Source organism: Podarcis liolepis, assembly GCF_965112155.1.
Source record: "Podarcis liolepis genome assembly, chromosome: 1".
Lineage (NCBI taxonomy): Eukaryota > Metazoa > Chordata > Lepidosauria > Squamata > Lacertidae > Podarcis > Podarcis liolepis.
The window spans coordinates 27917448-27938678 of NC_139554.1; the positions used below are offsets into that span (position 1 = coordinate 27917448).

Below are 21231 nucleotides of genomic sequence, written 5' to 3' on the forward strand. Positions count from 1 at the left end.
CAAATTGACAGACCTGAGGCGAAGGTTTGCCTAGATTGGGCAGTAGCCGTGTAGGCCAGCTTGGCATGGAGTCTCTGCTTTTGTTACGGACCTTCAGTTTTGCAGCCTTATTTTTGGATGCCCAGAAACAAGTTTGGATTTTTAGAGTTGCAGAGGTGTTGAAATTAATGTGAGTTGTCAAAGGAATGTGCATAAATGGCAACAATAAAAATTGACAGCATGAATGGGGAAATGCATACATTGTCCGGTCAATATGTAGCGTCTCCAATTTAGGATGAAGAATTGAATTTCACCTCTGGGGTTTGTACATTACTTGATCAATGTGCTTAGCTACCAAGTGCATATTGACCAGGCAGTGTACAAACTTTCTTGTTTTTATGATCAGTTTTATCGACCTTCTCTGTGCTTTCGTGTGAACTTGACAATCACTAGTGATTGTCCACATTTCTGAATTCAGTTAACATTTAATCCCCAGTTTAGAAAGGGACCAATCTTGGCATACAGTGCTACACAGACATAAATTTTCTCCTATGCAGACATAATCTTAGAGAAGAAGAACACCCACATACACATTTTTATTTTTATAAGTAAAACTAGGAAGCACAGCAGCTTCTTGACCCGTTTTCTAAATAAACATTTGTGCTGCACTTCAGAAATGTTGGTGTATATTTCCCCCCTTCTTTCCTGTTCCTTCTTTCTGTCCTTCAGTTCTCCAGCCATTCAAGTTCTATTGTCAGCATTTTAAGAACAAAAGGATGAGAGCATAAAACGTTAGCCCTGCTGGATCAAACCAAAGTCCCATCTAGTACAGCATTTTGTTCCCGCCAGTGGCCAGCCAGATGCCCATAGGTAGCCTGCAAGCAGGATATGAGCAGCACAACACTCTTCTGCTCATGTTCTCCAGCTACTGACGTTCTGAGGTGTACTGCCTCTGATGCAGCTATTATGACTCCTAATCTTTGATAGCCGTAAAGGTAAAGGGACCCCTGACCATTAGGTCCAGTCGTGTCCGACTCTGGGGTTGCGGCGCTCATGTTGCTTTATTGGCCGAGGGAGCCGGCGTACAGCTTCCGGGTCATGTGGCCAGCATAACTAAGCTGCTTCTGGCGAACCAGAGCAGCACACGGAAACGCGCCAGAGCGGTACCTATTCATCTACTTGCACTTTGACGTGCTTTCGAACTGCTAGGTTGGCAGGAGCAGGGACTGAGCAACGGGAGCTCACCTTGTCGCGGGGATTCGAACCACAAACCTTCTGATCGGCAAGTCCTAGGCTCTGTGCCTTATCTTCCATCAATTTGACTAACCGCCTTTTAAAGCTACCCAGGTTGGTGGCCGTCACTCCATCTTGTCATAGCAAATTCCATAATTTCCTATGAACTGTGCGAAGATGTACTTCCTTCTGTTTGTCCTGAATCTCCCACTGTTCAGCTTCATCGGACGATGCTTGTTTCAGAATTATAAGGGAGAAAGAAAATGTGTCCGCATCTACTTTCTTTTGGCTTTATTCAGGGCTTCTGTATGTTGATGGATAATGTTAAGATATACTACACTGAATGGTGGGCATTGATAAAGGTAAGTACACGTAAATTGCATGTTGCTTCACCATTTTTCAAACTTCAGGGCGTGAACTTCTGTTTCTTGGAACTCCTGGAATGCTCAGCAGCACAGAGGTCTCTCTTCAGAGTCCAACAGTAGTCAGCCATCATGACTGCGTCCCAGCGACCCTGATAGCTGGTCTCCATCTCTTTCATGTCCTGATGGAATCTCTCCGCCTGCTCGTCACTCATTGAACCCAGGTTCTCAGGAAACCGGTCCATATGTGAAAATAGGTAGTGCATCTTGATGCTCATGTTGCAGCCCAGGTTTCTGAAAGCAGTCAGCATGTTGTTGACAAGTTCTGCGTAGTTTCTGGCCTTATTGTTGCCAAGAAAGGTCTTCACTACCAGAACAAATGCCTTCCACACTTCCAGTTCCACTTCGTTCATTGAGTTTCCGAACTCTGGATCTCTGATGAGCTGACGGATCTGAGGACCGTCAAAGATGCCAGCTTTCAACTTCTCCATGGTCAATCCTGGAAAAGCCTGGCACAAGTAAATGAAGCAGTCACCATCCTTGCCCAGAGCCTTGGTGAACTGCTTGATTAAGTCGAGCTTGATGTGCAGCGGTGGGAAGAGTATTCTGTCTCTGTCCACCAGAGGGTCGTTGATGACGTTCCTTTCTTTGCAAGGCACCAATTCCTCCCGCACAGGCCCGTCCTTCTTCGTGTAATGCTGAGCACGGTCCCTACTATCCCACATGCACAGAAAACATGGGTACTTGGTGAAGCCAGACTGTTGTCCCAACAAAAAGTTCACCATCTTCAGGTCAACACAAATAAACCACTTATGCTGATCATAACCAATTTTCTCCAGCACATACTTCACCGCTTCATAGTTCTCCTTCAGTGTAGTCGAGTGAGCCAGGGGTATAGAGGCAAACTGGTTGCCGTTGTGTAGCAGAACACATTTCAGTAATCACTTGCTGCTGTCAATGAACAGTCTCCAATCTTTGGGTTCATACTGTGGCACTCCAAGCTTGAGCAGAAGCTGCACAGTATCTGCACAGTATACCAAGTCCTTCTCTTCCGAGAAAAAACGGAGGTACTCTTGATGCCTGTTGCGCAAGAAGCTGATGCGAGCACTGTCAGAGAGGAGGTTTTTTTCCTTCAATCTGGATGCCAACAGTTCGGCAGAGTCCTTTGACAAGCTGAGGTCGCGAACTAGATCATTCAACTCCTTTTGGGAAAATGGATGTGGAGCATCATCTTCAAGAACCACTTCTTCTTCATGTCCTTCAACACTGGAGGCATCTTTGTCACTAATGTCAGGAAGTTCTCCGAAGATAGGCACTGGAATTTCATCACAATGAGCTACAGGACGACGTGCTGATTGAAGATCAGGATACTTCGTGGGGCGGCTGCCCCATTAACTTAGTTTTGATCCCCCAACTTTATGCTTTGCTGGACCAATTTATGGAAGATTTCGAGGTTTTATGACTTCAAACTGATCCCTTTTCGACATAATCACCCAGAACTATTGAATACTTCTTGTCATTAAAATAATCATTTCCAACCAAAACAATTATTTGACAAGGCATTTTACCCCCACCAACTTCTTCTAAAATGCTCCACACAAGCGTACATGTGAACAAAAACGTAAAAAAAGACATGTGGCCATAGCTCAAAAACTTGACCTGATTGAGCAAAACCAATGTGATTTTTGGATTCAGCACATCAGATTCATCCTAAATCAGCTGAAAAAACGCAGACAACAAATTTGTTGTTGACCAGTGCTATCTTTAAAAGTGGACATATATTTTCCCATATTGGCAGCACAGGAAGAATTGAGCAGTGCAACCATAAAATGAAAATAATTTCTTATTCATCCAGTACAAAGAGGCCTGTTTAAAACACATGCACCAGATTAACTGCTGCAAGAGGGTAGGGTAGGGACTTATCTGCTGAATTTGAGAGAGTTTGAAATACATTCCAGGTCTGTTGCCAGCTACTGCTTGCTCAGCGTCCCTTCCGAAATGAATAGGTAGGTATTTTCCATTCAGGTCCTAGGGAGCAGCTGTTCCGCATCACAAAGTACGTAATCACAATTGGCACAATTTTTTAGCAGCTTCAGCAATGAGGTTTATGGATACCAAATTGAACTGCTTCTTAATCAGTTTGGATCAAAGTTACAGCATATTAATGAACAACCCATTTTCTGAAAGCACAAACTGCTCCTATCTGTGTCTCACATACGGGGCATAAAGGATAAAGGAGTCCATTCTCTAAGTTTGCTCATCTGACTCTGTTTGTGTATAGTAGGTTCACAGAAAACCGAACTTTGGAGGGGGGGGATAGAGCCATTCAGTGACCTGTACAGCAGCTTCCCACATAGTCAAGACTTATGATGGGATATGAAAACCTCATTGATTTAGTATTTGGGAATTTGTCTGCCGACTGTCATGTTGTTTCAGTGTCTGAGACAAACCACAAAGGGTATCCGTTCTTCTGGAATGTTGTTTTTAATTCTACCCCACAAGTTTCCTGCCATGATTTCTGATCAGAAGGAGATTGATGCCACAGTTGGGCTAACATCTTAAGCTAGCCTGTTAGCCAATTGGTGGCAGCAGACCAAGGCAGAAGCTTAGGTGTCTTAATTATTCACAAATTAAGTCGTAACTGAAGGGAGTCTGCTAGACAATGGCCTGTTTTGTGCATATTGTAAGATGATTTAAAATATGATCCCGTATTTTCCACACAAGAATTGGCTGTTGATTTTGGGTGAATTTGGAAAGGGGTTTTTTATATATATAAAAAAATCCAGCTGAAGCACATGTGATTTGTTTTGAATAGCCTAAGCTCAAGCAAGGGATAGTGCTTTCTTTTTATGGGTATAATAAAATAGGAGAATGTGCTGACAAATGTTTTAAGATCCTGTTCAGTGGCTGTCCTTTTCAACTCCTACCAATTTGTTGCGCCTTCCTAAATATTAATCTTGTTTGGAGGATGAAGGAACTCATGCTTACGCTCAACTCTGTCTGCAGCAGATATACAGAAATATTACCTGTGTTTAATAGTTTGTGGCTGTTAGTTCTTAGCTGGGCTGTTAGGGATTTTGATATCCAGGAAAATAGTGGAGGTGTTCCATACATTTAAAGATAGTTGCAGTATGCTCATTTTGTGCTTGCAGGATGTGATGCCACTTACCCAGAGTTAAACAGCTCAAAGGAAAGAATAGCAGGCTTCTGTCGCTCAATATTTCATGATCTGTGCAGGATCTTTGATAGAGGATCCTGATATTATCTCTAACCATAGTGGTCCGATGCCAAAAGGCTAGCTTACCGTATAGACTGAAATCCCTAGTGTTCATAAATGTGTTCTATATTCTTCTCCAGTGGTAGCTCCCTGCACGGTATACTTGTATGAGCTGCCAAGCCATTTTTTTCAGTAGGCTAGTTCACTTTATGATGTAGGCTAGAGGTAGAGAGCCTGTGGCCTCCCGATGTTGTTCTACTCCAACATTGCATCATCCCTGTCCATTGTTCGTGCTGGCTAGAGCTGACCTGCTCTGGTCACAAGTGAAATTTCTAAATTTCTACATTCTGACTTGCAAGCTCTAATTTAATGAATCTTTCTTCTGTTTTCTTCCCAATGAGAAAATGGCATGGATTTTAATACTTAGTTGTGGGGGGATAGAATATAAATTTGAATATTTTTGTGATTAAATGTATGCTTATACACAGCCTCTGGGATTGGTGGATTAAAATAATCTAAATAAATAAATGACAAATATGCTTTCCTCCCTCCTGGTTAGGGGGAGACACATTTGGCAACCTATATTTAGCTTTCTACATATAATTCAACTACTTTTGAAGAAAATTATAACTTTTGTTTTTACCCCAGAATGAGGTGTTTACGTCAGCTGTGCAAATATTTTTGCAATGTCTGGAGGCCTTCATCTTTTACTTGCCCCTCCCCTCTTCCTCCCCTCCCCTGCTGCTTGATGTCTCTACAGGGCCCACTCTTGTGGCCTGCTCCACAGTATCTGATCAGCCAAGATAACCCTGCTTTGCTCTTTTTATCATGGAAAAGAGCATCTTGCAGTGGAACAATATCACTGTGTATTTGGCCTTAAAGGTCCATGAGAAAGAGAGCCCCAAAGCCTCCATAGAACAACACTGCTGCTCCCCCATCTTAAGAAAGGGAAATACTGTACAGGGCTGTTACATTTGCTGAGGTGGCGTGGCAAAGATGCCCAAGAAACACGGCACCACCCGGGCCAGGTTTCTAAAGGAGTGGGACCAGTAGTTGGGAATAATAGCAGGGAAGGAAGAAACAGGTACAATTTCTCAATCAGTGACTTGCTCAGAATCAATTGATGAGCAAGTGAGTGGCACATCTGGCTTATAATTATAAGTACCTCTAATTTGAAACTCTGTTTACTGAATCCTAGCCTCCTGTGAGATAATGAGGCTGATTTTCTGATTTCTTTTAGTTTGGGGATGGTTCAAGTTTGGCAGCATTTATGTACCTGCTCATTTGCATCAATTCATAAGGCACATTGTTTCCCTTTTCTTGATGTTCTTTTTTTTCTTTTTTGAATATGCAGATCTACTGGAGAAGACTCTCAGGAAGGAGGAAGAAATAGGTGCTCTGCAGGTATTTTCATTTATTTGATTGCAGTAGCCTTCCAGCAGAGGAAAGGCTGCAGCTCAGTGGTATAACATACTGTCTACACATGGAAAGTGCCTGATTCAGTCGCTTTAAAATGAGATGGCACAAGGATGGAGAGACCCAGCATGAGACTCTGAATAGATGGTGCCTGTCAGGAAATACAGTTCTGGGCTGAAGGACTCGTTATGTGGCAGCTTCTCATATTTTACCTTTTAACCTTTCCACATTATGTATTCATAATTACGACTATCCAAAATTGTCTCTCTCATGAACCATGCTGTGGTTTGACAATGATGGCTCAGCAGTTGGATTGTGTGGGTGCTGGTTGCTGATTGCCAGCCAATAATTAGATAATATAGCCAACCTAACCAGCTTACAGCATCTCATCCTGTGTTTTTAGAATCTGCTGTTTGTCTGATCTACACACGCTGTAGCCACAACTGAAACTCAAGCCATGTCTTCCCAAAGCCTGTGGACAGCAGATCCAGCCCATCAGCAAAAAGAGGCCTCCCCCCACACAGCCAAAGCTGTACTTAGTGTGGCTATTTTGGAAGTTCATATTTTTAAATTGGTGTTGATGATACATATTCATAAGTGGAAGGTAGTAAGAACTAAACAGAGAACACTCTTCTGTAGAGAACAAGAAAAGGCAGTTTCTTTAAAGAGAAGCAGGGCTGGTGTTGTATCATGCTAGAAGGAATGTGTAAATATTTTATTGCCGAATACCCATTAGATTTATTTGGACTATGCATTGCTGGAGGAAACAGGGCATTAGCATAATGGGTATGTGTATGTTTGCGATATTTGATATTGTTGCCATTTTTTTGGTACTCCAGTTCATGATTGTTCTGAATTTTCTGTTTCTTCTGTAATGTAATGGCATCTTTCCATTTTGCATCATCCACATTTATAGCTACTGCCCACTCCTTTATATGTACAGTGGTACCTTGGTACTTGAACGGCTTGGCTCCCGGACACTGCAAACCTGGAAGTGTGTGTTCTGGTTTGCAAACGTTTTTTGGAAGCCGAAGGTCCGACGTGGCTTTTGTGGCTTCCGACTGAGTGCAGGAAGCTCCTGCAGCCAATCGGAAGCTGCGCCTTGGTTTTCAAATGGTTTCAGGAGTCAAATGGACTCCTGGAATGGATTAAGTTTGATAATTAAGGTACCGCTGTATGATGAAAATCTTGAACAATATCTTAACTTGCTTTTGTAGGTATTACTGCATGCTGGCATAAATTCACTATAAAGAAATTCCAGCAGAACTTTGTTTTCCCCTGTGCAAAAGATGTGCCTGTAGCAGTTTTCAACATTTGCTATTCTAGGAATCACATCTAACCCCAGCCTGTTACCTGGGGCCACTTTATTTTGTTTTTGCTGCCCACATCCACCTCTCTCATATCCTGGTTATAGTGTAAGGTCTAAGATATGGTATTGCAAGTTCCCAAGTTGGATCATGCCACTGCCTTTAACTTGGTGATCTTACTTTTTTTGAGAATGCAATTTTGGGCTGTCAGAATTTTTTTTGCTGAAATACAGGCATATGAATTCAATTTTAGTAAACCGGTTTTAGTCGGGCAGGGTTTGTTGTCTTAAAACCATGTGTATTATAAATAATTCCATTGCCCTTGACGTTCTTTCTTCCCCCCATTTTTAATTTTCTGTAGTTTGGCCTCTTCTGTAGTTTGGCTAATGCTTAGAAAGCATGTGCAATAGGGGATCAGGACTGTATTGGTTCGTCTCTATGGCAGGGCTCCCACCTCCCTGCCTGACATTCATGCAATTTCACATTTGCTAATCCCTTGAGATGACATCAGTTTGCCACGAGTCCTCAAATAGCAACGCCAGTGTTCATGAGACTTGCCAAGGTTGACTGAATTCATCAGTACCTGCTGGTGTGCATTAATTCAGCGTATCTACACATTTTTAAAAAATAAACTCCCTTGTTCATAAAATCCTTTTCCATTCCATTTTTGTCAGTGTTGCTAAAGTTCTTAATATAGCTTTTCTTTTTACAAACAGAAGGAAAGTAAGGATTCAGTAACTTGTTTTTTGCAGTTATTATGCAAGTCTTTAACGTAACATTGGCATTGATCATAAATATAGGATTTAAGGGATACCAGATTTCTGAAGACATTCCTGCATTTAGGGGAGGGGGTAAATCTAAAAGGGAGCAAGTCTGCATTTAGTGGAGAGGGTAAATCTAAAAGGGAGCTTAAATACAATAATAGTAGAAAATATAACATTGACATATGAAGAAGGCCCCAACAATGGCAACACAGATTTGGAGTTTACAGAACTACATTTCCTTCCCAAATGAAAAAAACCCTGAATAGATTTATCTCAGGGTTCTATAGATTAGAAAAGAGATTTATTGATCTATCTTGTTCTCTATTTCTTATTTTACAATGTATTATTCCCCCTTCCCTTAATTGCTGCATTTCATTCAAGCCTTGGCACCTCTTACAGGTGAAGCTATGAGCATGTAAAAATGTTTATGAATTATTATGTATGTTTATGTATGTTAGGAGCAGGTTGTCTTAGGTGCTGTGAATGTGCTTTCAGGCCAGACGCTGGAGGCAGCTTTGCACCTTTGCTCAGCACTGGGCCGGTAGAGGTAGTCAGGTTGCTACCATGCCCTGTACATCTTCACATCTACAGGCCAGGAAAAGCATCTGCTCTCCTGGTCAGCTTTGTGATAGAATGAAAAGCAAGGGAAATGTGCCGAAGTGAAGATTGTAGCTTTTGAATGAGGGGAAATAATGCTTCAGATTCCCAATTAACAGTAAGGTTTTTCATGTACATTTGGGCAGTGCTCTCTCATATGCAGAGTGCATGCACACATCTCACCACACATGATTGTATGAGGCTAAAACAGCTCTTTGAGACATTGGACGGAAGGGAGGAAAGAAGGAAGGGGCAGTATACAAATGCAACAATTTAAATATGTTTGGGGGCAATAGGGAGGAATAGTTCATCTCTCTGCATAGTCATAATTAGTGGTGGTTGCATCAACTTTGCTTGGCTAAATATTTGCCATGGTAGAACCAATTCCTGGCCACCATCACTGAGCAGCAACTGAGGGAACGGTGGACACCACATCCTTGCTTGAGCAGAGCCAAGGAAAGGAGCAGCTATCAAAGGATTAAGCAAGTATGTGCTTCCCGATTGGCCATCACTGCCTAATGTAGGTGCAGACCAATGATGTCAGTGGCCCTTGGGAGATGCTATTGGCTAGTCAGCCAGGCTGGCCAGCACTAACCCTTCTCCTTTGCTAGCCCTTCTCCTCCTAGCCTTTGCTACCTTCTCCTTAACATAATGCTTAGGAAGGTCCTTTTTCCCAAAGTTGCTACTCAGTAGCAGTGGCTAAATTCCGCCCCCACATCACCAGCTGCTGAGAAAGTAAACTTGAACCAAACACCACAGAGAAAATATTTTTGTTCTAGGTCTGGAGACTCTCAAAAGATAAAGGTCCATTAATTATCATTTGAAACCAGAGCTAGACAAAAGTTATAGGGAAAGTGTTCTGTGAAAGTAACAATTTTACATTGTCTAAGAGGTTGACTGACTACCCTAATGGGTCTTTTTAGTCTCTGCTTTCACTGATTGTAGACAGGATAAAATTAGCTTTGTGCTGTAATCTTTCAGCCTTGCCCTGCTGCCAAAGGGTAAGCAGGGTCTTCAGCCAATTAGGCTATCAGTTCTCAATTTACTGCCCTGTTACAATCTCAGGAGAACAGAGAAGTGAACCTAGTAAAACACAGTTTCACTAAAGTTTCAGTGATCATTAAGTTTTAGCACTTTGTTTTACCAGAAATGTGCAACTTAATTTTAAACTCAAATTTATAGCAAAATAAAGCCTGCAAATAGGATGCTCTGAGAGTAATGTGTGTGTCTGCGGAAAATATTGAAGTTCGGCAACTGACTGGGTTTGAGCTCACTACATAAAACAAAAAAGAAATCTTCAGTGGTGCTTTAATTCATCGAGATAATAAGAGCAGAGTGTCTCCATGGATGAAAACAGGCCATTCTTTATATAGAAGAATTGAAGCACAGGTTTCCCGTGGTTATCTCCTTTGCCTCTCTCCATGGCTCAAGATAAAGAAACAAATGCACAGCAAAGCCGAAAGGGCAATCTCCAAGAAAGCCACGTCCTCTTCTGCAGCCTCCCCACTTCTTTCCTGCCTCAGCCAAAGGAGAAGCTGTTCTCCTGACTTTAATTATAATTTAGTTCTTTTCATATATTGTCACATTAGAGCAGATCAGTCATGCTTGGCTCATGTGCTGAGAACACACAGAACACTTGGAAGATTTGACTCAGTGGTGAAGTACATATTTCTTGTGCAGAAGTTTAACTCCCAGCATCTCCAGTTAAATGGCCATAGATTCATAAAATTGTAGAGTTCAAAGAGACCCTGAGGACCATCTAGTCCAACCTCCTGAAATGCAGGGATATGTGGCTGCCTCATACGGGGATCAAACCTGCATCCTTGGCATTATCAGCACCACTCTCTAACCAACCAGTAGGTGATGGGCTAGCCGCTAGACTTTTTGCCGGAGGCCCTGGAGAGCTGCTACCAGCCAGAATTGACCGGACTGAGTTAGATTGCCTGTCTCGGTATAAGGCAGCTTTGTATGACCACGCCAGGAAATAGTTTGAGGCTGTTTGTAATGATCTGATACTGGCAGTCGTGGCCACTGAAGTTTGATGTTGAGTGGGAGGCCACAAAGAAACCACAGTCAGGTTACAATCCTCTTTCTAATTTCCTAGGAGTGAGTCCAATTGATTTCAGTTCATTGGATAGCACTGTCACACCATTATTGAGGTTTTTCAAAGCAGTAGGCACCTTTGCCTCAGGTAAGCTAAATGACCCTGATGCATGTAGCAAGCAATTTATAATTTTCACAGAATCTGTCCAGCCCTGTGTCTGAGGTCAGTGATCAGTCTTCCACAAAATCTCAGGACTCTTCTACTTTCAGCTCAATTCTAAATGAGCTTCCTCAGAAATATGTTGTATTTGAACACATGCCATGCATAAGATTTTGGTGAAAATGGAAATGGCTTCTTTAGTAAATCCTTGGGAACAAGACTTTGAAACGTTTCGTGACTGGGCAAGTAGGGCCTGCTCCAGCACCCAATAAAAGTAAAGACAAAACAGAGTTTAACTAGCAATTGAGCAGACCTATTAGCTACATTTAAGAGTCTGGTTGAGTTCTAGTGGCCCTATTGGCATGGCCCATGTGCCATAATGCTGCTTATTCTCTTCTTATGGGGAATCAATAAGCATATTTTTAAAGGATATATGCCATTTTAGTTCTTTATATATTTCATAATCAATATTTTTAAAGCAGTAGGTAGGCAACAGTTCCTCCTGTGGAGGAACTGTTGCCTTCGACCCCTTCAGTCACTGCACATGAAAGACATAGCTGACACTGGTGATGTGTAATGAGGGCCCGGGTTTGGAATCAGCTCTGTATTTGTCAAGGTCTCTTTGCAAGCATTTGGGAAAAGCTCATTTGTTTCCCTAGAATTCTCTCCCAGTTTGTAATAATGGTGTAGTCCTTTTTGCTTTACCTTAACTTTTGTTGCTCCTAAAAAGCACCTCTGCTTTTCAGGTAGTCCCATCAACATTCGCTCTAATTTTGCTAATGGCAGCTCATACAGAGGCAAAAGCCCTCAAAGGCCAAACTATTGTGGCAGTAGTTTGGAAGAAACTGCATTGTTTCTTGAAGCCTTAACAAGATGCCGTGTGTGTGTGTGTGTGTGTGTGTGTGTGTGTGTGTGTGTGTGTAGCTCTGAGTTGTCATTGGTGTCTAGCTCTTCACTGGGAAGAAGATGGAATTTTAAGGGGAGTTGAAAACCATGTGCAGAATGTTACTTTACATTCTGAGCCAGGGAAGAACTAACAGGGAAAATGATACATTCCTATTCCAACCCAGGTAATTAGCAGTAGTGACATCACTACTCGTATTGTGCATGTTCACGGTTGCCACCGCCACTAGCAACCAGGGAAGAGAAAGGTTAGGCGAGGGCAGAGGCATACCTAGGCTCCCTTACGCCCTTGGCAGAGAGCTGTATCGGTGCCTCTGAAGCTGCGAGAGACCATGGACCAGAAACTGTTGCACTCTGCTACTGACTCTCTGTATGACCATTGGGGTTGGGCCTGCTCTGCTCACATCTCCCTCCTTAGTTGGTCTCTAAGGTCCATTGGACAATTTTTTACAGTGGTACCTCCGGTTATGAACTGGATCTGTTCTGGAGACCCAGCTGCATCCTGAAAACTTCGTAATCAGAGGCGCCCTTCTGCACATGTGTACAGTGCAATTGAGCGCTTCTGCGCATGTGCGTGAGGCAAAACCTGGAAATATACACTTCCTGGGGTACTGTGTTTGCAACCCGAGGATTACGTTACCCGAAGGTAACATAACCCAAGGGTCCACTATATTTCTTTTGACCTCCCTCCTCCATTGGTCTGTCTGTCTAAGCATGTGAATGGACATGCTGCTAGCCACTCCGAGCCAGAATGGAGAGGTGTGGTTTTTGTGCCCCCTCTGGGCTAGTGGCCTTGGTATGCCCATGGGCAAGGGTGGCATTTATTCCCAGGCCAGCTTGTAGCTGTATATAGGCAATCAGTTGCTAAGCACTGCTTTTTGAGCAAATTATATTTCATATATTTTGCCACACCTAATATGAACAGAGTGAAAACTGGCTGTTTAACCTCCCTGCCTACTTTGTAGCTATTGGCTGACTTATTGTGATGTCACAGAGAGGTAAAGAATTTTATTCTTATTATGGGTCTGTGAAGGTAAATGAAAGGTCAGTTTGGAGAAAACTTTCACAACCTGAGAGAAGCTGTATGCTGGGGTTGGATCTGCCATGTAAGCTGGGAACCTGAAGGTCTAAGTTAAGGGAGAGAAGGGGACATTTTGAGACAGATGGGTGAAGAAAGGTGGAGGCAGAGTGGGAACTTTATTTGAATCTGTGAAAAGGATAAGTAGAAGGACTAGGAATATAAGAGTTGAGAATGTTAAGAGCCGAAGAGAAATGGAAGCTGGGGGGAAAGTTTCATACAGAACACAAAAGCCCATGTGTTTGTAGGAAGAATAGAGCAGACCTGACAGAGGGCTTTGGATTTTGGAGGATTATAGGTCAGAGAATCAGAGGATCAGATTCTCAGAGAATCAGAGAATGCGAACCAGTGTGGTGTAGTGGTTAAGAGCGACAGACTCGTAATCTGGGGAACCGGGTTCGCGTCTCCGCTCCTCCACATGCAGCTGCTGGGTGACCTTGGTCTAGTCACACTTCTTGAAGTTTCTCAGCCTCACTCACCTCACAGAGTGTTTGTTGTGGGGGAGGAAGGGAAAGGAGAATGTTAGCTGCTTTGAGACTTCTTAGGGTAGTGATAAGCGGGATATCAAATCCAAACTCTTCTTCTTCAGAATCAAAGAGCTAACTAATCACATCTTTGACCTGAAGTTTCTAGTTTGTTTTAATTAAGAATAGCGCAGGGCAGACTCACACGTTCACCTTCTGGCATGGCACCTGCTGAAGACATGGAGGCTGCTCTGTGCAGAAAGCTATTTACACAAAGCAGCTTCCCACATGGTTGCAATGATTTTAGCTATCTCTCTTTCAGGCACACGTGATGATGTGGTTGAAATTGCCACAGCCACGTGGGGAGCTGCACCACACAAATGGCCAGCCATGCTACGAAGCGTATATACAATTTAGGCTTTAATGCTGTGTGTCTAGGGAGAACATCTTTTTGCTGTTCTCAGGAATATTACATATGAAACATTCAGGTCTGAAGGGGGGAAAAAAAGCTGGCGAGCTTGCTAGTGATGATAACATTTGCTCCAGAAAGTTCAGTCACATGCCAACTTTGGAAAAGGAAGAATGGTTGTGTTATGTCTAGTCTAGAATGTTTATATTGCGACGTGGCTTGTGAACATGTTGTATAATAAAGCTGCTGGTGTTTATCAAAAGCAAAGAAATCTGGATTTATTCTTTTGTGCTCAGCTTTTTAAGAAATATTCTTTTCATATGCTGTTGAAATTTTGTGAAATCCTGCAGAGGCCAGCAGAGGGAGCTTCAGCTCCCTTCTTGATCCTTGCTCTCCTTTTTTGCATGAAGAGGGACATGGCTTTTTAAATACTTGATTATTTTAAAGTAGCTGCATCTTTTACTGCCCATTGTCCATTCTAGTCCCAGGCAAGGTGCAGTTTTAAGGCTTTGAAAATGAGTCTCCCCGCCCCTTCTGCTATGGACATACTGTTCCACAATTAGTACATGCAAAGCTGAACAACTTGGAATGAAAACTTTCCCAATATCACCATGCCCAAAGGAAAATATACATTGAATTTGGATCTGACAAATCCAGTTTCATCCTTTCACTCTTGTTCCCCCTGACCCCAATTAAGTTTGGGGCTCATTCAGTTTTAAGAGAATGGTTCAAAAATAGGGCACCAGAAAATAGTATCAGCCTGAGATAGTTTAGTTCAGGCATCCCCAAACTCAGCCCTCCAGGTGTTTTGGGACTACAACTCCCATTATCCCTAGCTAACAGGACCAGTGGTCGGGGATGATGGGAATTGTAGTCCCAAAACATCTGGAGGGCCGAGTTTGGGGATGCCTGGTTTAGTTGGTAGAACATGAGACTCTTAATCTCATGGTCCTCTGTTGAAGCCCCACCCAGGGCAAAAAGATTCCTGCATTGCAGGGGGTTGGACTAGATGACCCTTGTGGTCCCTTCCAACTCCACAATTCTGTGATTCTATTGTTTTTTTTAATGACTGTGTTACACTGAATATTTTAGAATATCTTGATTTTCTTCTTCTTTCCATCAGTGTGTTTTCCATTTGGGAAATGATTTTGGCCCGGGGTGGGGGGACTCACAGGGTAACAAATGTTTATGTTTTACTTAAATTCCAAGTGTCATTAAAGACTCTCGCTGAAAGTGAAATGTGCGGAGCCTGAGCTTTGAACTAGGTTCAGATGCCGAGAGTGCAGAGAAATCGGACTGTCGTGCTTTCAAATCAAGACTCTGTGCTGAGTATGTCATGCAACACTGAAGGTATCAGGATGTCACAAAGAATTAGTGGGTCCATTGATCTGTAGATCTGGAATGTAAGTTGGTTTGCGCAGTTCTGTATTCCCAAAATTTGTGGGAACTCACAAAAATATGTATTGTTTTAGTCAAAGGAATGGTGGTTTGTTTGTTTGCACAAATTGTTCATAAACACCCCTAAAATATCCAGACCCTTCTGGCGTTACTAGAGAGAGGCTGTCAGTTTTCCTGAGAAAGAGAGGGGGGGCAAAATTCCTGACAACTTTTGGTCCTCTGGCCAGCAGCTGTGGCTGGAAGATATCCTTTCACTCCTATATGAAGTTGGTCTTTGCGCGAAGCTGTTGGTTGTAGGCAGAAGATCCTACAATATCTGTAGGGCAGAGGGAATATATATCTACTTTTCAAGAGCAAAAATGTCCAAGAGGGGATACACACGTTAATCACGTGGTTCATTTTCCAGATCGCAGTGGGGTATTTTGCATGTTCATATGATCTCCTGCATAATAAAAATGTTGTGTATCCAGCCCTTGAGAGATTCTAGGCTAGCCCTACCTCAGATATGTTGGTCTTGTTGTGCAGGAGGTTTTATACATGTGAAAACATGCAGGCATGTAATCCCCCACCTGAAATCTGAAGCCGCACAATCGGAATCCCAACAAGACAGTATTACTTAATTATCTTGGATGTATAAATTGGCTTTAAGGACTGCTCTTGTAGTCATTAGGCAACTAGCAGTTGTACGAGTTGCTATATAAACAGATGGGTAAGAGGCAAGTCAGTTGGCATGTTAGACAGAGTAGGTGTGATTGTTATGACTTCACCACTTAGGAACTGAAATTAACATAAAAATGATTTGCTGAAGAACATAAAAGTTCCTAGCAGATCTAGAGAAAAGGAACCAAATAGCACATTGTTCTAACATAGTATATTAGCTATAGGACCTTCTTTATTCCCTGGGATAAAATCTATTCCTTTAGATTCTACCTACTTTTTGGTCTGCTGCAGATTAAAGTTAATAAAACCAGGAGCCTTGATATTATTTAGATACTGAATTGATTCAAAGCATTTTTACTTGATTTTTTTCCCACCCTGATTTTGGGCAGATGGGTTCTGTTCAGCTCCACAGGGTTTCCATGTGTGGCTGTTGTTCTTGTGCGCATCTAGAGTGGGCCCATAGAAAGTTTACATGGGTATGAGAGTGGATAGATTAAATATGTGAAGTCTTCCATGCAGAATCTGGGTCATCGATCTTTTTGGTATCTACCCATATTGGAATCATAGAACTGTAGAGTTGAAAGGGACCCTGAGGATCATCTAGTCCAACCCTCTGTAGTGCAGGAATATGCAGCTGTCCCATATGGGGATCGAACCTGCAACGTTGGCATTATCAGCACCAAGCTGTAACCAACTGAGCTATCCAGGCTTATCTTCCAAAAGAAATTGGCTACACTATTGGCATAGTTACATAATGTGTGGAATGTATAATCTTTTTCCAGATTATTCACTATTTCATGCAGTGGGCTTTTTGAGACCCAACCCATTTGGTTTTTCCCAAGCAACTTCATCACCACACATTTGAGAGCCAAGGATCTTTTGTTTGGCCCTTTCCTCTTGCGCGAAGCTTCTCTGTGCACCGTTTCCATATTGTCTTTCTGTTTCCATTCCATTTGAACAGTAGCATGTTAAATATTTCTTACAGGGTAATCCTCAGCATATTGACTCAGAAATAAGTCCCATGACTACCTAGTCAGTGTGTCTTAGGACTGCAGCTTTACATAACTCCATATGCAAAAGTCTCACTCCCTCTTAACAGCAAACTCAAGTGGTGAGTGCCAACTGAACTCTAACCAAAACAGGATTGTTGGGAAGCAAGAAAGAGGGTATCCATGCGATCAGGGGGACCCCAAAGGAAAGAAATGGAAGTCATAAAGTAAGAATACTCCATATAGTCCAATGAGGACTGAACATGATCAGTACGGAATGTTTAATATGGGATGGGGGAATAAAATGCCGTTCTTACGCCTCTGTTTGCAAGAGTGGTTTGCTGTCTCACTGGAACTCTGAACAGAAACACTCCTGTTAAAGGGCAACATTTTGTTCCTGGTTCCACATGCATTTATATTAAATTGAAAATGGTCTGTTGATGCATGGTGACATCATTTCCTTCCCAGCTTCATTTATTGGATTGAATTGTAGGCCAAAATTTTAAAAAGTGAATGTGGTTCCAATACCTTGACACAATACTATGAGCCCACTGGAGATTAAACAAATACACATTAATGAATAATATCACACAACATAGTTGGCAACTGACATTCTAGCCTTCCTAATCTGCTAATTGCTTCTATTTTTCACGTGATAAAAACAGCCATTCTTATTAGGTTTCATTATGCAGTAATTGGAAATCCTAGGACTGTGCCTTCAATTCAGTGGCATTCTTGCATGAAAAGATACAGTATTAAAGAACACATTAGTTTCTAACTGCCTTTATCTTTCCTCCAGTCCTCCAGAAAATCTCTTCCTTTCTGCACGGGACAAAATGTAGGACAGTCCTTAAGCATCTGAAATACGGCTTCAGCTAAGGCCTATTTCCATGATTTATTGGTTTGGTAATTAATGTATGTGGGACACGGGCGGCACTGTGGTTTAAACCACTGAGCTTTGGGCTTGCCAATCGGAAGGTCGGCAGTTCAAATCCTCGTGACCGGGTGAGCTCCCATTGTTTGGTCCCAGCTCCTGCCAACCTAGCAGTTCAAAAGCACATCAAAGAGCAAGTAGATAAATAGGTACCGCTCTGGCGGGAAGGTAAACTGTATTTCCGTGCGCTGCTCTGGTTTCGCCAGCAGCGGCTTAGTCATGTTGGCCACATGATCCGGAAAAACTGTCTGCGGACAAATGTCTGCTCCCTTGGCCAGTAAAGCAAGATGAGCGCTGCAACCCTAGAGTCGTTCGCGTCTGGACTTAACAGTCAGGGGTCCTTTTCCTTTTTTTCAATGGATGTATGTAGCTTAAAAGGAGCAGGGGGACATGACTTACTAAAATAATTGTTTAAAAAGTAAAAAAGTAATCTCAAAGCAGTTCAAAACATCGTCATTTAAAATATCAGCAGGCACCTGGTATTTTAAAAGGCAACGCCAGCAATGTACATTGAAAGAGTTGTTAAGTATATTGAGTTGGTAAGTGATGGCAATTATTATTATTATTATTATTATTATTATTATTATTATAAAATTTTATTGATTTTTCACAATTTTTATAAGCACAGACAATACACAATACAAACAAATAAACACACTTACTTCACCGACTTCCCCATATCTCCCCTTTCTGCATCCCAGTTTCATCTTTGTTTCAGCAAATCCTGCCCCTTGGTTTAATCAAATTTTCCCTTATTCTTTTCTTTTACTTAATCTTTACCGCTGTAATCCCCCTTTTTCTTAAACCTCAACATTTTAGCATTCATTAATTTTACAATATTTCTTAAGATAAATTTTAAATTTATTCCAATCTTCTTCCGCCGTCTCCTTCCCCTGGTCTCGGATTCTGCCAGTCATTTCAGCCAGTCCCATTTAGTCTATCACCTTCATCTGCCATTCTTCCAGAGTGGGTAGATCCTGCGTCTTCCAATACTTTGCGATGAGAATTCTTGCTGCTGTAGTGGCAAGTGATGGCAATTATTGCAGCTAGGCCAGAATTGTGGCTTGGAAAAAGTAAGGCTTGTCTGCCCACCCAAAAGTGAGCAGTGATGGCTCCAGAAAGGGTTCCTTCAGAAAGGAAGCAACACCAGCAAAGGTCCTGTCCCTACTCACTGCAGCACACCACCATGTTGAATGCAGCCCCCAAAGCCATGAATGGCAGTCTAGCAGAGGCTGAAGAAATTTCCTGTTTCTCCTGCCTGTCTGGAAGGGCAGATGTAAGGGGGTTTTCAGACACAAAGTAATGGGTGGTGAGCTGTATGCAGCTTGATGGTTCTCAAGTTGTTCAGGCCTGTACTACATAGAAGCGTCTTCCATGTAGGCATTTGTGTAAATCCCATGTGTAGAACACCTGTCATTGCTGCATGTATGCCTATGAGGAAGCCACAATTGGCCGGGCTTCCCTGCAGATGTATACTTTAATTAGAATCGTTGTTCCCCAGCTACAGACTTGTGCAATCATCCCACTTGATGATCTCTTTGCGGGATTCATTCACATTCCTATGCAGACATTCCTTTCATAAAGGAATTTAGTCATGTGCAAAGCAGCCCGGTTCCTTGACATTTTGCGCACCAAATGGTGATGCAGCCTTTCTGTTCTTGGTTATTAGGTTTGACATGACAGTGTAATGAGAATTCCTTCTCGAAACGTGAAGGTAGAGTTTACTATCCCATTTTAAGATGACTGCTCGCTAATAGTCTGGGTGAGCAATTGATCTTTCTTCAATGGGAATTAATAGGAGATTTTTCCTCAATGGATAATCTACCATTGGGTGGGATCATATTGTGTGTGTACGTGGAAGCGAGGAGAAGCAGTTTTCAGTTTGAACATAGCAGCCAGAGTACTGTGATTTTTAGTAGCACTTGGTTAGAGTTTGACCATCCTTGGGGTACAGTTTCTATTTTGGGATCCAATATGGGAGAAAGTAAATCTGGTACACATTCCTGCTACTCCAAATTTAGACCACAAAACTAATTAGAGGAAATGTGTCATTTAGTGGGAAGATCACAGGTAATCATTAAGTTCCCCCATTTCTGTGACCCAAGGAAACAACCAGTATGGGGTTTTTTTTGTCTGGAAACATCTTAGAAGGCAATGTGGAAGATCTTTGACTTAATTTGCATCTGAAATGCACAATCATTCTTATTTGTTTAGCTGTACATGCCCCTCGATGCTCAGAGGCCATAGCCATAGTAAATAAAAAATATTCCTGCTTCTAAACTTGCTCAGTCTTCACAGTTGAGCTGCTGGAATTTGGAGTTAATTAACGTTTACCCTTAGTCTCCTTTGTCCTTTCATGCATGTATATGTTTCAGCTCCTTTATATGCTGAATAGTATACATGGCAGTTATATACTATATACTTATATACATGGATTTATCCATCTCTACAAGTATTAGGAGCGGGCAATTCGCCTGGTTTTGAAGGTTCAGACTGACAGTGTGGTTTGGATCTGAGCCCTTCTTTGGTTCAATTTCTGGTGACTTCTCAATTGCCTATAATGGAAGATTCAATCACCAATCACCTTTTCTCTTTTTTTTGCAAAAGCAAATGGAATAGGCAAGCATAATACATAATCTTTCTGAATGGGTGAAGCTTACAGATCTTAGACAAATGGGTGCAGGGCTTCTTGAAATATTGAGACTTTTTTTAAAATGGTAGGGGAGAAGGAAAATCCCTTTCTTGTAGTTTTATGGGTAATGTATTATATGTATTATACTACTACTACTACTACTACTACTACTACTACTACTACTACTAATTTATTATTTGTACCCCGCCCATCTGTCTGGGTTTCCTCAGCCACTCTGGGCGGCTTCCACAAAGACCAAAAATACACTAAGCTGTCACACATTAAAAACTTCCCTGAACATAGACATTAATATATACACACATAAAATACTGCTTAGTGCAAATATTAAACTCTACCTGTTCAGAGCACTAAAACTCTAGTATTTCAGGCCTGTGCGGGGGCTCCTTCCTTCCTTGTTTTCGGCGCCAAGAAACCACCTGAATCACCATTGCTTTACATTAAAAGGAAACAGCACAGGGGAAAAACAACCCAGATTGTCCAGACTGATGTTATATACATCTACAAAGAAAGGCCTGGGCACTCCTGATTTGCAATTGCATCGTGATGCATCACATATTTAAAAAGTTGTCCCAATATTACAAGGTAATAAAGAGAGAATTTGGATAGCAAAGGAAATTCCTGGAGAACCAATGCAATATTTGAGAGGTTTTCCTTATCTAAGCAAC

The 21231-nt window shown here is 42.0% G+C and overlaps 1 protein-coding gene across 7 annotated transcripts in view; it reads left to right on the forward strand.

Moving 5' to 3' along the window:
- The window catches only part of CEP128 (centrosomal protein 128), a 185055-nt gene that overhangs the window by 129368 nt on the left and 34456 nt on the right, over window positions 1-21231 (forward strand). For all 7 annotated transcript variants that reach the window (XM_083501440.1, XM_083501442.1, XM_083501441.1 and 4 more), the window contains one exon: window positions 6146-6195. In XM_083501440.1, coding sequence (XP_083357566.1) covers window positions 6146-6195 — 50 coding nt within the window. The remainder of the gene's footprint in view (window positions 1-6145; window positions 6196-21231) is intronic.